Source organism: Apodemus sylvaticus, chromosome 19 (assembly GCF_947179515.1).
Source record: "Apodemus sylvaticus chromosome 19, mApoSyl1.1, whole genome shotgun sequence".
Taxonomy (NCBI): domain Eukaryota; kingdom Metazoa; phylum Chordata; class Mammalia; order Rodentia; family Muridae; genus Apodemus; species Apodemus sylvaticus.
In genome coordinates, this window is record NC_067490.1 from 57,806,269 (window position 1) to 57,823,782 (window position 17,514).

A 17,514-nucleotide genomic window follows, 5' to 3' on the forward strand; every position below is an offset into this window, starting at 1 on the left:
ATACCCCATTGATTCTTGTGTATCTCCCTTATCCCAGATCTCTGTCTCTTCCTGGATAAGTCCTTACCTCCCCACCCCAGTCTGTCTAGGCTGCTTTGTTTGGCCTCAGTAGCAGAGGATGTAATTAGCATCACAGAGACTTGATATTGCCAGGTGAGAGACCTGACTGGAGGGGGGCAGTGTGCAGGATGTAAAGTGAATAAATAAATAAATAAATAAATAAATAAATATCAAAATGGCTAAATCTTCATATAGGAAAGAAGCAGTTGTGTGTGTATTTAAAATTAAATTATCACAATAGAGAAAACAGTGGTCTATGCAGAAGACAGATCAGTCTAAGCACTGTATTTATAAAAATGGCACTTCCTGGAGAAGAAGAAATCACTGATTAAGAGAACTGTCTGTTCTTCCAGAGAACCTGGGACCAATTCCCAACTCCCATGTGATAGCTTACAACTGTTTGTAATTTCAGTCTCAAGGTATCGGACACACTCATTCTTCAGCCTCCTGGACACTAAGTATACATTTGGTACACAGATATACATACAGGTAAAACATTCACACATCTAAAACCAAAAAGTATAAAAACAGAATAGCAGTTTTTGGGTGATATAATTTGATTTGCTTTAATATTCAGAGATAATCATGTTCAAATAAACATTTTATTAATCAATAATGCAATCAAATACATGAAAAGTGATTTGATCACCTGATTCTCTTAAAATCTATTTATTTCAAAAAGCAATAAATATACAAATTAATAAACATTTGAATACTCACAACTCAAATATAGCTGAAAAATAATACCTTCCACCTATTTGTTAAGCTTTTATAAATATTGTAGCTTGTGGTTAGTTTGTTGTTGATTTTTGCAGGCGTCCATTTCCAGGTAGTAACCCATAAAGTCGATAAACTCATACAGAAAACACTATAAAAGCTCAGGCTCTGTCTTGTTGGCTCTCTTCAGTTGAATCCAGGCAGCTTCCTGTTTGGTTTGTTTTTGTCTGATCATTTTTCAGTATGTATGTTACAAGGGCAGTTTTGCTCTTACAGTGCTTGATATTTTTCATATGCACCTGAGTTCTCTTGGGAAGAATTTTACCCTAACTTTCTTGTTTATAACATGCAATGGTATGTTGGGTAAGAAGGGATTCTTTAGTTTTGACAAGCTGGTAGCTAGAGGATGTTTCATTTTTGAAGATCATTTTTGAAGCTATTTCCTAATGTCTGTACCATCAGTGTTGTAGATTTTCAAATACATGGCTAAATGAACATCTATAGGGGGTATTAGGCATCTATTCAGGGACTAATCATGCCTTATAATTACCTGAGGATGCCATTTCACTAAATTGTTTTTGTCTTTTTGAACAGAAGAAATCAGGAGAAGGGATGGGGATATGTGGGAGAATTCTCTATATTGGGGAAAAGGGATGGGGAACAACATTTGGGATATAAATAAATTAAGAACAAAAATAAATGAATAAAACTAATAAAAAAGCAGAAATCAAACTGAACAGGAAAGCCAGATTTAATTTATATGAAGCAGTACTAATCTTTTACATCTCAACCCAATTCCTGAATTTTATATTCTATAATTTAATGACTAATTATCAAAATCAGAAAATTGGAAAAAGGACAATATTACAAGTCCCATGATATGTTGGCCTAATCTTACAGAAATGTTTTTAGTATTGTACATCTTATATGTCAGTATCCAATCCAGAAATCCAGTTGACATTTAGTTATTATATATCTTCATTTATTTTAGTTTATGATTGTTCATTAGTATTTTTATCTTCTGTGACTATACCTTTGAAGATAAATAATTATTTGTTTTGATGGAATGTCTCTGAATTTGCAATTGTCTAGTGATTTCTCTCTTTTAGGTTGAGGTTGTATGTACTTGGCACAAATACCAAAAAGTGTTTCCTGCTTTGCTTATCTCAGTTCAGAATTAGGGGAATGCATGGCATCTTAACCACATGGTTAAGGAGCAATGAAATTATTTTAAACTATTTTAGTTTTGTAATTAAAAATATTTTTTAAAGCCAAAAAGATATTTATAATGTTTCTCATCTTTAAGTATCAAAGGTTATATCAATGAATTACCTATTCTGGAGCCCTTTGTACCTTTGTCTCCTGAGCCTTTTTTTAAATTAGACACTTTCTTTATTCACATTTCAAATGTTATCCTCTTTTCCCCCGTCCTATATCCCCTGCCCCTGCTCACTAACCCACCCACTCCCACTTTCCTGTCTCTGCATTCTTCTACACTGGGACAACAAGCCTTCACAGTTTCAAGGGCCTCTCCTCTCATTGATGTCTGACAAGGCTGTCCTCTGCTACACATGTGCCTGGAGCCATGGGTCCCTCCATGTGTACACTTTGGTTGGTGATTAAGTCCCTGGGAGCTCTGGGGCTAATTAAAAATATTTTAATGTATTTTCCTTTTGTATTTCCTTTTAAAGTAGTAGAAGTCATAGAAGAAATACTTATAGACTATGGAAATATTCTGTGTCTCTTCAAAACATTAGGCACTGTTTTCACCATGTCAGTGAATTTTCCCTAACACTTTGGCTGTAATGGTCCTTACTGCATGTAAGTAGGCACAGAACAATGAGTCTAAGGAGTATATAAATATTGTCCTTCTGTTTGGATAAATCAGTACTGCAGTTTTACTGTAATGGTAATTTTTTTTTATTTCTTTCAAGCGTTCTGCACATTTAATTGGAATTTTATTTTTGTTTCATTATATGCATAGAGACTCAAGATAATTATTTTATTTTGTGTATTATTATAACTTCTACCATTAATTGTTTTAGTGTTCTAATTGCTTCAACTTTGGCCATTGAAAGCTCTTCCATGTTGGCTCCTGTGTCTTTTCAGCATTTTGCATGTGCTTCATGATTTAGATGGTTTGTTGTTTCATCTTTGAAATGACTCTTCTCCAAGGAACTCTGGGTTCTTTTCTTATAGAATGACATCCAGAATCCAATTGTCTGACACTAGCTGAACTTTTACATTAGTCTTTCATCACTTGTAATCCCACTTAAATTCCTAGAGGGGAGGAGAAACTACTTCTGTTTCAAAAACCTGGTACCCAACCCCTGGAGTGTGGACTGGCCTAAGGATACACAGAGCAGAGGCTAACAATTCACTGCCCTGAGAACTACTTAGCTGTTCTAGTCCAATGCAATGGGTTTATATGCGCTGAGGAATATGGAATTGTAGCATAACAAGCTGAGATCACTTAGAAGAAATTTGTCAGACTATCTCCAAATGTATGTCGATTCATCTGCACATGCATACATTTTAGAAAATCTTGAAAATATACCAATTAAATTTTGTATACTTTATTTCTTCTCCTGTAATACAACTATTAATTGCTTTAAATTAATTTACATCTTAAAATGCTGACAATTATTTCTCATAGTTTTTCTTTAATGGTTTGTAGCATATAGGTTCAAAGTTGACAGTTTGCATTGTTGAAATGTTTCCATGTTCTGTAAACAGAACACACAAAAGAACTATTTAATTCTATATTACATGTTTATATAATTAGGTCTGAAGTATCTAAAGACTTTTATGAGAGGAAATACCCTGCTTCACAAAGCTATTATTGCATTAAGTACCATGTTTTGAGAACTTTTGTAGAGTTCAGGGGTAACAGGTATATCAGGGACATATGGACAATGACTGAGAGCGTGTACAGAGAATTTTCAAGGTTCTTGAGATAGTAGCACATACTTTAAACACTTCCCAGACAAATATATTTAAGTAATGGACTAACTTACTAAAGTTATTTAGTAGCAAGTATACTTTTCCATTATTTACAATTAAAAATAGTGTTAAGTAAAGAGAATACTCTAAAATCAAAGTGATGGTTATTAAAGATTCTTATAATACAGCCAGGAAGAGCACTTGCTTGCTTACTTTGACAGACTGTGCACCATTTCCAATGAGGTTTCAGGATCCTCAGTTACTTACTTATTGTCAGAACTTTCTTCAGTCCCAGAGTTCTTCTCAGTGCTCCCTTAACTTCCTTGTTCCTTAAGCTATAGATGATGGGGTTCAGCATGGATGTCACTGCTGTGTAGAAGAGGGCCAAGAGTTTATCAATTTCTGGTGAGTGGCTAGATTTGGGCCTCAAATAGGTAGCAGATGTTGAGCCATAGAAGAGTGTGACTACAAGTAGGTGGGAGGAACAAGTGGAGAGAGCTTTATGGCGCCCCTCAGGTGAAGGCATCAGCAGCACTGCAACCAGAATTCTGACATAGGAAGATATGATCAGCAAAAATGGACTAAATATGCAGAGAACTGCTGCCACAAAGATTGCAGCTTCATTTTGGGATGTATCTCCACAAGCAAGTGCCAGGAGAGGTGGAAGGTCACAGAAGAAGTGGTCTATCTCGCAGGGTCCACAGAAGTTCAAGGAGAAAATAAAATTGGTCTGTCCCAACCCTACAATACATCCCATTCCCCATGAAACTATTGCCAAATGGGCACATACACCACGATTCATTCGAGTTGCATAGTGTAGTGGGGCACATATGGCCATGTAACGGTCAAAGGCCATAGCTGCCAATAGGCAGCACTCAGTTATACCAAAGAATATGAAGAAAAACATCTGTGTGGCACATCCCTCCCGAGAGATCTCTCGGGCCCCACTCACAAGGCTCTGCAGCATCTTGGGTATGACAGAGCAAGTGTAGCCAATTTCCAGGAGAGACAAGTTGGCCAGAAAGAAGTACATGGGGGTGTGCAGGGCTGAACTGGTACAGATGGCAAGGGCTATGAGTGTATTTCCTGTCAGTGATACTAAGAACATGAGGAGGATGAGGGTGAACAGAAGGAAGCATTCTCCAGGGACCTCAGAGAACTTGGCAAATGCAAAGCGTTTGACAGACAAACTGTTCTCTTGCCACAGAGAGCCGTTGATACTCATCTCCTGAAAGAAAGGACAGCAAACCATTACAAGCATTCTTGTAGATGAGAGAATTTATTCAGCCTCTATCTCTCTCTCCCCCAGTCTACCTCCCTCTTGTGTGTGTGTGTGTGTGTGTGTGTGTGTGTGTGTGTGTGTAATAGATATATGGGCGTACATGTCATGTGCCTGTAATGTTCAGATACCAAAGATACCAATTTCAAGTATTTTTCTTTGTTAGTCTCCACCTTAATTGTTGAAACAGGGTCCACAGAAGTTCACAGAACTGTGAAGAAGTTCTGTGGGTTCACAGAACCCACAGAAGTATGAAAGTTTTGCCTTTCATACTCTTAGTGTTGGAATTATATCTAAATGTTAGATTGCCCAGTCTTTCACGGGTATTGTGGGTCCAAACTTTACTCCTTGCACCTGAACAAGTACACTAATCACTGAACCATTTATATAGCATATAATTTTATTAATTCTAGAGCCTCTTGCAAATTAGAAATTTGTTAGCTGAAAAATTAATTTTTTAAAATTCAGAAATCAACACTTACCCTCAAAGTTTTTTTAAAATCAAATCTTTTCCCTATTCATACTATTAGTTGATTTTTTTTTTAAAATTTATACTTAGTTGTCAACTATTACATGACAAAATATTAGCAGGGAAAGGTGGTATATCCTTTACTCTCAAGAGTTGTTTGGCTGAGGCAGAAAGTCATTGTGAGTTAAATGATAGCCTAGATTGCAGAGTGATATTGTGCTAACAAAAAAAAAAAAAAAAGGTAAATGGGTGGTCAGTTGTCCATTTAGTTTCCCTTTAGTCAATTGTCAATGCTAATATGAAAAGGTCCTTTCAAATTTATTTTTGTTTCTTTATTTCTGTTATCACTTGCTCTCTTTAACCATGTTCTCTCTTCTCTTCTCTTCTCTTCTCTTCTCTTCTCTTCTCTTCTCTTCTCTTCTCTTCTCTTCTCTTCTCTTCTCTTCTCTTCTCTTCTCTTCCCTTCCCTTCCCTTCCCTTCCCTTCCCTTCCCTTCCCTTCCCTTCCCTTCCCTTCCCTTCCCTTCCCTTCTCTTCCCTTCCCTGCTCTCCCCTTCCCTTCCTTTCCTACCCTCCCCTTCTCTCCCCTCCCCTTCCCTTTCCTACCGTCCCCTTCTCTCCTCTCCTCTCTTCTCTTCTCCTCTCCTCTCCTCCTCTCCTCTCTCCTCCTCTGTCCTCCCTTCCTCTCTCTAATCCCCTCCCCTCCCATCCCCTGCCCTCCTTCCTCCTCTTTCTCTTTCTTTCTTGAGACAGGGTATTACTTTGTACTTACCATTTTTTTAACTCAATATTTTCTTATTGGGTCCTGACTCCTAAGTAATATATTTGTTTTTGGAGTTTATAGACTCTCATTTGTCACTTAAATTTTCAGGTATATTTATACCTGTTGTATATTTTCACATCTTCAAGGAACCACAGTTTCCTCAGTGACATAGATTTAGAAGCCAAGAGAGAAATGTACCCACAGGTATGTCTGATGAGGGCTTAACTGGTAACTTAGACTGCAGCAGCCCAATGCAAACATGTGCATAGTGATGAGGTCCCATGAGTCTGAGGAAATGGAGGCATTCCTTGTGGAAGAATGATGACAGTGAATACTGGCAACCTACAGTCTGTCCATGCTTGTTCATTTTATACTTTTAATACTTATAGGACAGGTAGAAAAATACAGCCTGTCATAAGTATATTTCATACCTTCCAAAGTTCAGAGTCAAATAAAAAATTGGAGCATCAGAAGGTCTCAAAATACTTTAAAACTATTATCTAATACAAATGCTATTCTGTTGAGATATTAGAAATACTAAATCACACAAAATGGAGTCAAAAATTACAAATCAGTAAAAATTTCTCCCCTTGTTATTTGAAATTATATTGAAAGTGCCAAAATTTGACTACATTTTCAATTGCTTTTAGGTCTCCATCAGCTGTTGAGGTCATCCTCAGGATGCAGAGATTAATGTAGTAGAAATCTGTTTGAAATTCATGCTAGAAAGTTCTATTTTCATAATGACCAATGAAAGGAGAATGCAGTCTCATGTACTGTATAAACATACACACAAGTCCACATACAGATCTCAAGGCTCTTCAGAAAGATGGAAGTATCAGAATAGGCTGCAACAGATAAGCCTCTGTCTCTAATTTTAAAGTAATCTTCAAGTAAAATTTTAGATTAGTCAGTTTGAGCTGTTTTAGCTTAAAGCTGTAAATACTTTGAAGCCCAATGTGAATACATAGTAATATGTTCATTAAAGTGCAAAAGTGCTTGCCCTGAGAAGCATCTTGTGCAGACAGTTAGGAACATTATGTGACTATCCTCTGGAGGGACCAATCTAGTAACAGAATGAAACCATTCACATACCGTTGTAATGTAATATTTTCTGCCCCGGCCTGCGGGGGGTTTCGACAGGGGACCCTAGAAGAGAGGGCAGAGAAATAGAGACAGGAGACGCGAAGAAGAAGGCCAAGACCAACTTGTTCAAGGACCCCCAAAACTGTATTTTCTCAGGCAACTTATACAAGCAGGGAAGAAGTAAGGCAAGTGGGATTTTCCATGTAACCCGGGCATTCTGCCAAGGGGAATCTCTGGCAGCTGTAAGATGTTTTCTTCTTCTGGGAGGGCACAGTGACCATTGACCACCCAATCTCTCCAAGGTCTGTAGCTGAGGAGAAGTCAAAACCTAAGCCTATCTTTAAAATGGACTCTAAACACAAAGTAAGATCAGTTTGGCTCCGGGCAATTTTCTTTATCATTTATGAGTTTTGTTTAATATATAGATCTTCAGTGTTATAAAGATCCCATAAACTCTGGTAGTCTTTAAAAAATTAGAATATTCGTTGGTGGACTTGATTCCTTCTCTCTCTCTCTCTCTTTCTCTCTCTCTCTCTCTCTCTCTCTCTCTCTCTATCTCTCTCTCTCTCTCTGTCTCTCTCTCTCTGCCTAATTTTTTTTCTTCAGTGAGATAAAGGAAAGTATGATACACTGTTAATTCTGTTTCTGAAACACAGCAGTGTCTGTGTGCAGAAATTCTCAGGAAATACTCATCATCACCACCATGTAGTCACTATTTCTAAAATTCTATAATAGTACACATGGTTTGTGTAGATTGTTAGGAAAAGATTATCAGGAGGCTCACCTCTACCTTGCCAGTTTTACCACAATTACTCATCACAGAACCATTTGTCACCAACTAAATAACATGTTAGCTCAACACAATAGAAATTGTTGGATTACTTAAGTAGATTGAGTTGAACTGTGTAATGAGAGTTTCCACATATCAGCATTGTGATGTGTTGATTTCCCATGGACTTAGGCTCTTTTCTGACAAAGAAGCTATGATTCTGAGTTGACCATTACATTCCTCTGAGATGGAGATGTTAAATAAAATAACAGCAAGAACTCAAAAGTGTTTTGAGTATCAATTGTTCATTTTTACACTTTAGTTCACTTTCTCTAAGTCCAGTATTGACAATCTAGCTGTGGCACATACCTTCAATCTCAGCACAAGATGGGAGAAGAATTACTCCTTTTGCTTCTGGTTAGCCAACTTCGGGCTTTCTCTGTGCCCTCTCCTTACCACGTTCTCATTATCATTTTTAAGTCTGTGCATTAAAAAAACCTTTGTTATAGTAAAGAATCACATCTGAGGTCAGGAGGTTTGTGTATCCCAGGAGAAAACACTATGTCCTTTGAGGTAATAATTCAGCATCATACACACACACACACACACACACACACACACACACACACACACACACACACTCACATGAGATGAAAGATGATAGATACAGGAAGGTAAATAAATAGATAGGTGATAGGTAGGTAAATAGATGATAGTTGATAGATGACAGATAGATGTTAGATAGATATATAGATGATAGATAGATAGGGATAGACATACACAAGTTATAGTATTCACACAATGATATATTTGAGATTTCCATATTCTTGAAAACAATGTTTATAAATATATTTTACTGCTATCCCCTGTGCTCAGAGATCTGATTCTCTCACTCTCCCCAGGAGACTTTGGAGTTTTTTCTTACTGAAGAGTGTCAGAAGGCAGCCTGAATCTCCTCTTGAGAGTCAAACTGGACTTCCCTGTTGGAGTTTGAAGACAAATGCTAAATTGGATGGAAAAGAAGTAAATGTAATTGGTGAACAAATCAGAAATAAATGTAATGAATTATGTCATTTAATAATAAGTGCTCCTGTATGCTCTGCTCATCCTGTGTTATGAAATGAAATGTGGTATTGTAATTTATTATTTGGTCATTGGAAAATATTAATATAAATTATTAAAGTTTTCAATTTTCTAAGCATTATCTAAAATAGCCAGGAAAACTAAATAATTAGCTTTCATGCCATATTCTTTTGATGAAACTAATATTTGTTCTGCTTATTATAAATTATTTAGGTTAATAAATTTGACACCTTCCTAGTCATATGTGATATTGACTATGTTTCTAATTATTTTTATCAAAAGTAGGTCCAATAAAAAAAGAGATAAAAGTTGTGTTAATGTAGAAGATATGAGTAAGGCACTGAATGCTTATTACAAAGAAAGACTAATAGCTGAATATCTAAGGTTTTAATTATGTAAAATAGGAATGATAGGGAGAATAATTGAGTCTCTTGAGTGGGATATTCTCTTTGTCATCAGGCTCTGCAGTGACTAAGCACAGTACCATCTACAACAGCCCACATACATGCTATCTCAGCATTAGAGAGTGTTTATATATTTTTGTATATAGTTTTCTGAATTAAAACATAATTGCTTTAAATTACTTTTAACTTAGATATTAGCAGTTATTATTCTGAGGATGAGATATGTAGCCAAGGGGATTTCCATTAGTTTTACAGGGGAGGTTAAACAATAAGGTTATTTTTTTCTCCTTCATAGATCCTTGCTTCTTACAATGACAGAATAAGAACTAACACATAAAGTGTAATAACTCCATTTAGTTTGAGAACATATTTTGGCGTCTCTTGTATCGAGGTGCATCAATAACTAATTCTGGCCAATAGGATGAAAAGTACAATTAGTTAAATTTGTTGATTGATTGTCTGTCTCATTTCCTATACTACTGGAGTTTTTTGTTCTATAAAACCTTATTTATGGTGAACAATCCTACAAATCTATTCATACAAAATCATAAGCTAGGGAGCTTGAGAAAAGGCTCAGGAGGGCAAGCTGCAGAAAGTGTGCATTCTTCTCTAGTACCCATATTCACCTCTAGGAAATCCGTTGCTTCTGGACTCTAGGCACCCATATTTAGTTGCAAATAATTCGTATTCTCTCTCTCTGTCTCTCTGTCTCTGTCTCTCTGTCTGTCCCTCTCCCTCTCCCTCTCCCCACCCCCTCTCTCTCTGTCTGTCTGTCTCTCTGTCTCTGTCTCTGTCTCTCTCTCTCTCTCTCTCTGTCTTTATCCCTGCCCTACCACCCAATTTCATTGACTTAAAAGCAAGATCATAAGCCAACTCAGAGGTGGTTGTGTACACCTTTAATCTTAGAATTTGGAGAACCAAAGATAAAACATTAAATCAGGAGTTCAAGGCCAGCCTCACCTATGTAAGATGTTATAGTAATCATATTATGATGAACATGGTAATGGACACCTTTAATTCCAGCAATGGGCAGACAGAAGGAGGTGGACTTCTGTGAGTTAAAGGCAGGCCTAATCTACAGATCGAGTTCCAGGACAGCCAAGACTACACAGAGAAACTCTTATCTCCAAAAATCTAAAAAGAACAAAAAAGTCTGTGGAGATTTTGATGGGAATTGCATGGACCCTATAATTTAATTTAAAGATTCATGTGCAACCTTGTCAATGTGTATTTGTTAATGGAGTCCACTCAGCTTCCCTTGAATTCATGGATAAAAGACACACACAGAAATTCATTTTCAACTTACCTTCTTGGTATAATTCCTGGACACTACTATCTCCCACCTGGAAAAACATGTCCTTATTATTACTCTTAGCTCTACACCTCCCACCTGCCCTAAACTTTAGTGGCCAGTCCCATTTGGCCCCTGACCACCATCTATAGGAGCAGCCTATGTGATCATTCCATTTTGACATCTCACATGACTCCTTAACACTTCCTCATCAGAAGCCTGGTGAAACTGTCTCTCTTTCCTTGCATCTCCATTTTACTCCAGGGACCACCTTCTGCCCAGCAATTGTCCTTAGCAATTGTCTCAAGGCTTTCTTTACTGACAGATCAAGAACCAACTGGAGAACAGGATGTTACCATCAGCAATGGCCCTACAGAGTCTTATTCAGAAAGTCTTCATCTGTACCATATGCCCTACTTTCTCTTCTAGTAGTATCAGGGTATCTGGTTGAGGTCTTTGCCCTTCTGAAATTATGTTTTGTGCAGCATAAAAGATAAGGATTGAATTCCACTTTTTTTTCTGCAGTATAAAGTCCAGTTTCTCCAATACCATTTGTTAAAGATGCTGTCTTTTCAGTGCACATATACTTTGCATCTTTGTAAATTAATCAAGTGGCTATAAGAGCATGGGCTTATAGCTGAGTCTTCAGTTCTATTTCATTTTTATCTGTCTGGTTTTGTGCCAGTATCATGTTGCTTTTATTACTATAGTTCTGTAGTGTAATATGAAATGAGTTACAATGATATTTTGGTTTTTTAAAGGGATTGCTTTGGCTAAACTCAGTCTTTTGTATCTCTATAAAAACTTTTGGATTTTTTTCTGTCTATGAGCAATGACATTGGGATTTTGATTATAGTTGCATTGGATTTATAGATTGCTTTTATAAGGTGGCTATTTTCACAATATTGGTTCTTTGATTCCATGAGCATTGAAAGCCTTCCACCTTCTACTGTCTTCTTTAATTTAATTTAATTTCTTACTTTAGAGCCTTAAATGTTTTAATTGTACAGGATTTTTATTTTGTTGATTAGGTTTATTTCCACATTTTTAGGGGTGATTGTGCATGGGATTGTTTTCCTGGCTTCTCTTTCAGTCTATTTTTCATTAGTATATAAATAGGCTATTGTTTTTTTTTTTTTGATGTTATTTTTGTGTTCTGAAATTTTGCTGAAAGCATTGAAATTCTTCTGTGATCCTGATATATGTGGCTACTACATGTTCCAGGTAAAATATGTTTCTTGCTTTTTGGAGCTGACTCTTAGGAATGGGGATGGGCTGGGTGGGTGGGGGGAGGGCCCACAAGAAGGAAAAAAGCATGCTAGTCCCCTAGGATAAACTCAGTCCCCTAGAAACAGGGACAGAGTATGACAGGATGTTGCATTATGTTGCTGCCTGCAGCTACTGTGAACTGGTTCCTGGAAGAGAAGCTGAGGGATGGATGTGGAAGGGGCAAAAAGAATGAGGGCCAGGATGATAGTTTACCAATTGAGTCCGAAACTTTAATAAATGTCAGTCAATATATAGCTTGGGAAAAAACCCTCCCTCCAGACTCTGGGCTGAGTTTCAGGGAAGTTCTTGGCTCCACTGCTCAGGCAGCTGGGTGGGTCACCTGCTTAATTCAGGAATTCATAGACCTGGAGGAACAATGAACTTCACCTTCACTCTGAGCACTTCACCCTGAATAGCACAGAAATCCCCGCTCAACAAAGACTGGGAGAAGAAGTTCACCTTGACCAATGTCAAGTTCACTCTGAGCATTCTACCCTAGGATAAAAATTCCTGCTGTAACCTATTTCCCTATTATGCCCTAATGTAAGATCCTACCCGAAGCCCTTGTCCTTGCCAATGTCGAGTTCCTACCATGTGGCATGATACCCCATTATGGCTCTGTACAACAGAGGCCAAAACAGGCAGTCTGCTACAGAGCTGGGAATGAGATAGGTGATTGACTATGGAGAAGAGGAGGGAGAGTGAACATCTGAACCTCACCTACCTGCTTCACTGGCCTATTTGCTTCACAGCCAGTATAGGTTGGCATATTTTCCAGAAAAATCCAGATGAAGTTGGGTCTGGGATAAGAGAGTGAGTATGGAGGAAGGTTAAGAAGATCATCTGTATGGTGATCCCCATACTGGAGATGGGGTCAGAATGGAGGTAATCTGCTACAGAGATAGAAGTGAGACTGTATGGTGAAGAAGATCATCTGTATGGTGATCCCCATGCTAGAGATGGGGTCAGAATGGAGGTAATCTGCTACAGAGAGAGAAGTGAGACTGGGGAATTGGATTTCATGGAAAGGAGGGAGCCTTGAAGATCCACAATTAAAGTATCTTCTTCCCAGGCAGGAGTAACCTACAGGATCCCAGAGAATTCCTGATGATGTTGGAGGCTGCGTGGAATGAGTTGGGAAAGGGAAGATTGGAGGTCTACATGATCTTTTCGAGTTAGGTGTCCACCAATGAAATCCCTGCCTGATGAGGTCACCCAGAAAAATCAGAGTAATAAAGGGGAGTTGGAGGAACATCATCCCCTGTTAAGACTTCATGAAGACAAGAGGAACAGCCACTACTCAGGCCTTGGTTCCTTTCTACTTTCTCACTGGTATTCCAGGGGCCATATTAGATCTAATGCTCTGTACATCAGATCAGGCCTCTGAGGAATTGTAGGAGCCTGTGGTGCTCCTCTTTCCAATCCACTTTTTCTTTACAAGGTTGACTTCTACATCCCTGACAATAATCTGCATCTAACCTACCTGTTTCCCTGGCCTGAGTTGCCCAGGGGTTCTTGAATATTAATATTTCAAGCACTATTTTCAAAACTAATAGAGGCTATATGAGTCCTCCATATCAAGCTGAGCTGTCCTGAGCAGCTTCTATTGTAAGACCAGAAAAAAAAAAAGAAAGAAAAAAAAAACCCGAGGGTGCCCCAGCACCCCATTCCTCACCCATATCACTCATGAGAAATGGTCTCGATGCAATAAGCAAGAGGATTTTTATTCCAGAGGCTCTGGGGTCCACAGTCATACACGCGCAGAGGTAGAGGACTGTGAGACCCCATGCAACTGAAGTCAGAGGTATTTAAAGCGGAAAAATCACAAGGCAGGGGTGGAGGACAAAAATCACAAGGCAAGGGGTGGAGGACAAATCATACAAGGAACTGGGGAAAGTACAGAATGAGGAAGTCAGGCAATAGTTTATGCCTTAAGGAAGGTTAGAGATTATCTGGAACAATTATCCTTGGGGCATTGTATAGTTAAACATTGGGTCAGTCACAGGGTCGGCTATCTTTCTCAAGCTGAAAGCAGTAAAACAAGTTACTCTGTGCTGGGCTAGTTGCTTAGGGGTCTAAAAACATTGAATTGGCGTCTCTCACTATCCCAGGAGGACCTCCATTCTTTTGCCACCTCCCCCACTACCTTCATCAGACCCACTGAAGTATAGAAGTTAGCTTCCTTTCCCCACCCATCTTCCCTGCTTGTTGAGTCCTCTGAGCATGCCAAGCTGCCTTCAGCAGACAGATAACCCAGGTAGACCTCCTTTCTCCTGCCAATTCTCTGCATAATTTCATCAGATCTGCAGCTTCTGAACCATACAAACCTACAGATACTGAATCATACAGACCTGTAGATCTGGAATGATAAAGTCCAAGGATACTCATCAGAGGCATGTTATACCAGGACCATTGAGGTTAATCCCCCCCCTCCTAGTACCTACTACAACAGGAACATCCAGGACCCAAGGCATCCAGATGGCTAAAGGTCCATGAAAGAACACAAGCAACAAAGCCAGGTACAGAAGGTAAACAAGAAGAAAGGCACAGGAAAGGATGCTTGACTCTCACTTAGAAGGGGGAATAAAATAGTCATAAGAGGAAGATTGAGGGAAAAACTCGGTGAGAGAGGGATACAGTGGTGAATTGGGGAATCAGGTGTAGGGAGAGAGAGGAGGGATGACCAGATATCTGGGAGAATGAATGGAAATCTGCAACTGACAGGAGTGGAAAGGTAGGAGGTCTCTCCAGGAATAGACAAGACCTGGGATAAGGAAGGTACTCCCAGAATTGAGGGGGGTGTCCTGAACTATGATTCACCATACTGAAGATATGGGACACCTCCTGTAGCCAGGCAGAAACCCCAGTGGAGCCATAGGGACAGCAACACACCCATATTAATTGTGACCAAAATTTATCCTGTCTTCAAGAAATGCTAGCATGGGGGATATAGCAGAGACTGAGTGAATGGCCAACCAATAACTAGACCAATTGGAGACTCATCACATTGGCAAACACCAATCCCTGACACTATTCATGATACTCTGCTATGCTTGCAGACAGAAGTCTAGCATGGCTGTCTTCTGAGAGGTTCTACCCAGCACCTGACTCAGACACATACAGACACCCACAGACAAACAGTGGATGGAGCTTGGAGACTCTTATGGAAAAACAGGAACAAGGATTGCAGCATGCAAGGGCATAGGAACTCCCCAGGAAGACCAACAGTGTCATCTAACCTGGACCCTTGATACTCTCAGAGACTGAACCACCAACCAACGAACATTGATGGGCTGGACCTAGGCCTCCCTGCACATAAGGAACTGATGTGTTGCTTGGTATTCATGTGGATCCTGAACAACAGGAGCAGGGACTATCCCAAAAGCTGTTGCCTGCAGGTGGGATGTATTTTTATAGCTCTGCTGCCTTTTCTGACCTCAGTGGGAGATTTGCCTAGCCTCACAGAGACTTGAAGTGCCAGGGCTGAGGATTCCCTGGGAGGACCTAACCAACTCAGAGAAGAAGGGAGGTGGGATTGGGGGAAGAATTGTGGGAGGGGGTCAATGAGTGGGATGTAAAGTGAATATGTAAAATAATAAGAAGAAGAAAGATTAAAAGTCTGAAAAACTGCCATAGAAACTCTCGAAAATATTTCTTATGCTATATTTAATATTTTAAAGCAAATCATGTCAAATCTGAGTAGTTCAGGGTATTGTAGTATTTGTATATTTTTGATATATATATATATATATATATATATATCACCAAAGAATTCAGAGAGTTGGGTATGTGGCATTATTTAATAAAAATACAAATATTACTAAAATAAGACCCTTTATACAGTTACTATGGAATAAAGAGTGATATGCGATATGTCTTAATAATGGTCCATAATCATAGGGACACCAGGCCTTGAATTTGCATGACCTCTGAAAAATAACTTGGCTGTTTAGATTGATATCCTAGACTTAAACATAATGGAAAATCACTCTACAGTATTGTATTCTTTACTTGAATTCCTTAGTATTTGATTTCATTTCAGAATTAGCATTAGAAGATAGAGCTTAGTTGAGAGATACCTTCAAAATTACAAAGAGACTTGACATAAGGAAGATAGAAGAATGTTCCAGTTTTTACTTGTTTAATCTGGCTCGTTGCATGTTCTTATTAGCTGCAGCTTTGCAAGGTTTTGTTACCTATTTATTGCCAGAGCTATCTTCAGGCCCAGAGCTCTTTTCAAGGCTGCCTTTATTTCCTTGTTCCTTAAGCTATAGATGATAGGGTTCAGCATGGATGTCACTGCTGTGTAGAAGAGGGCCAAGAGTTTATCCAGTACTGGTAAGTAGCTAGACTTGGGCCTCAAGTAAGTAATAGATCCTGATCCATAGAAGAGTGTGACTACAAGTAGGTGGGAGGAACAGGTGGAGAGAGCTTTATGGCGCCCCTCAGGGGAAGGCATCACCAGCACTGCAACCAGAATTCTGACATAGGAATAAATGATCAGCAAAAATGGGCTAGATATGCAGAGGACTGCTGCCACAAAGATTGCAGCTTCATTTTGGGATGTATCTCCACAGGCAAGCGCTAGGACAGGTGGAAGGTCACAGAAGAAGTGATCTATCTCACAGGGTCCACAGAAGTTCAAGGAGAAAATAAAATTGGTCTGTCCCAACCCTACAATACATCCCATTCCCCATGAAACTATTGCCAAATGGGCACATACACCAGGACTCATTTGGGTTGCATAGTGTAGTGGGGCACATATGGCCATGCAGCGGTCAAAGGCCATGGCTGCCAATAGGCAGCACTCAGTTATACCAAAGAATGTGAAGAAAAACATCTGTGTGGCACATCCCTCCCGAGAAATTTCTCGGGCCTCACTCACAAGGCTCTGCAGCATCTTGGGTATGACAGAGCAAGTGTAGCCAATTTCCAGGAGAGACAAGTTGGCCAGAAAGAAGTACATGGGGGTGTGTAGGGCTGGACTGGTACAGATGGCAAGGACTATGAGTGCATTTCCTGTCAGTGATACTGAGAACATGAGGAGGATGAGGGTGAACAGGAGGAAACATTCTCCAGGAACCTCAGAGAACTTGGCAAATGCAAAGCGTTTGACAGACAAGCTGTTCTCTTGCCACAGAGAGCAGTTGACACTCATCTCCTGTAAGACAGAGCAGCAAGTCATTAGAACCATTCTTGCCTATGAGGGAAATTAAACCTTTTAAGATTTTAAGAGCTTCGGTTACATCAGAGACAGAATCTTTCTAGGCAGTCAAAAAATCAAAGCTTAGTACCTCAATGATTCATCCTCTCAGGTTTTCATTGCTCATACTTTGTTTATATCAGGTGATTTTCTGATGTGTACAAAAATTAACAGAGAAT

General features: G+C 39.1%; 2 protein-coding genes across 4 annotated transcripts; both read right to left on the minus strand.

The window, feature by feature from the left end:
• Positions 1 to 3,979: 3,979 nt before the first annotated feature.
• Positions 3,980 to 4,972, minus strand: LOC127669724 (olfactory receptor 10C1-like). Of its 2 annotated transcripts, XM_052163915.1 has the most exons (2): positions 4,606 to 4,945; positions 3,980 to 4,185 (listed from the first exon to the last, which is right to left on the minus strand). In XM_052163915.1, exons 1-2 carry the CDS (start codon positions 4,943 to 4,945, stop codon positions 3,980 to 3,982), a joined length of 546 nt encoding a protein of 181 aa, XP_052019875.1. The 2 variants fall into 2 exon arrangements, with proteins under 2 accessions (XP_052019875.1, XP_052019874.1); XM_052163914.1 differs by having other exon boundaries at positions 3,980 to 4,972.
• An 11,352-nt stretch (positions 4,973 to 16,324) lies between these two features.
• LOC127669827 (olfactory receptor 10C1-like) lies at positions 16,325 to 17,290 on the minus strand. Of its 2 annotated transcripts, XM_052164044.1 has the most exons (2): positions 16,959 to 17,290; positions 16,325 to 16,526 (listed from the first exon to the last, which is right to left on the minus strand). In XM_052164044.1, the coding sequence occupies exons 1-2, from the start codon at positions 17,288 to 17,290 to the stop codon at positions 16,325 to 16,327; spliced, it is 534 nt and encodes a 177-aa protein (XP_052020004.1). The 2 variants fall into 2 exon arrangements, with proteins under 2 accessions (XP_052020004.1, XP_052020003.1); XM_052164043.1 differs by having other exon boundaries at positions 16,325 to 17,290.
• Between the last annotated feature and the right edge of the window lie 224 nt (positions 17,291 to 17,514).

What these genes read in the sequence shown, in the direction of transcription:
- LOC127669724 (XM_052163914.1), bottom strand. Translation starts at nt 4,972, where the DNA reads ATGGTTTGCTGTCCTTTCTTTCAGGAGATGAGTATCAACGGCTCTCTG.
- LOC127669827 (XM_052164043.1), bottom strand. Translation starts at nt 17,290, where the DNA reads ATGAGTGTCAACTGCTCTCTGTGGCAAGAGAACAGCTTGTCTGTCAAA.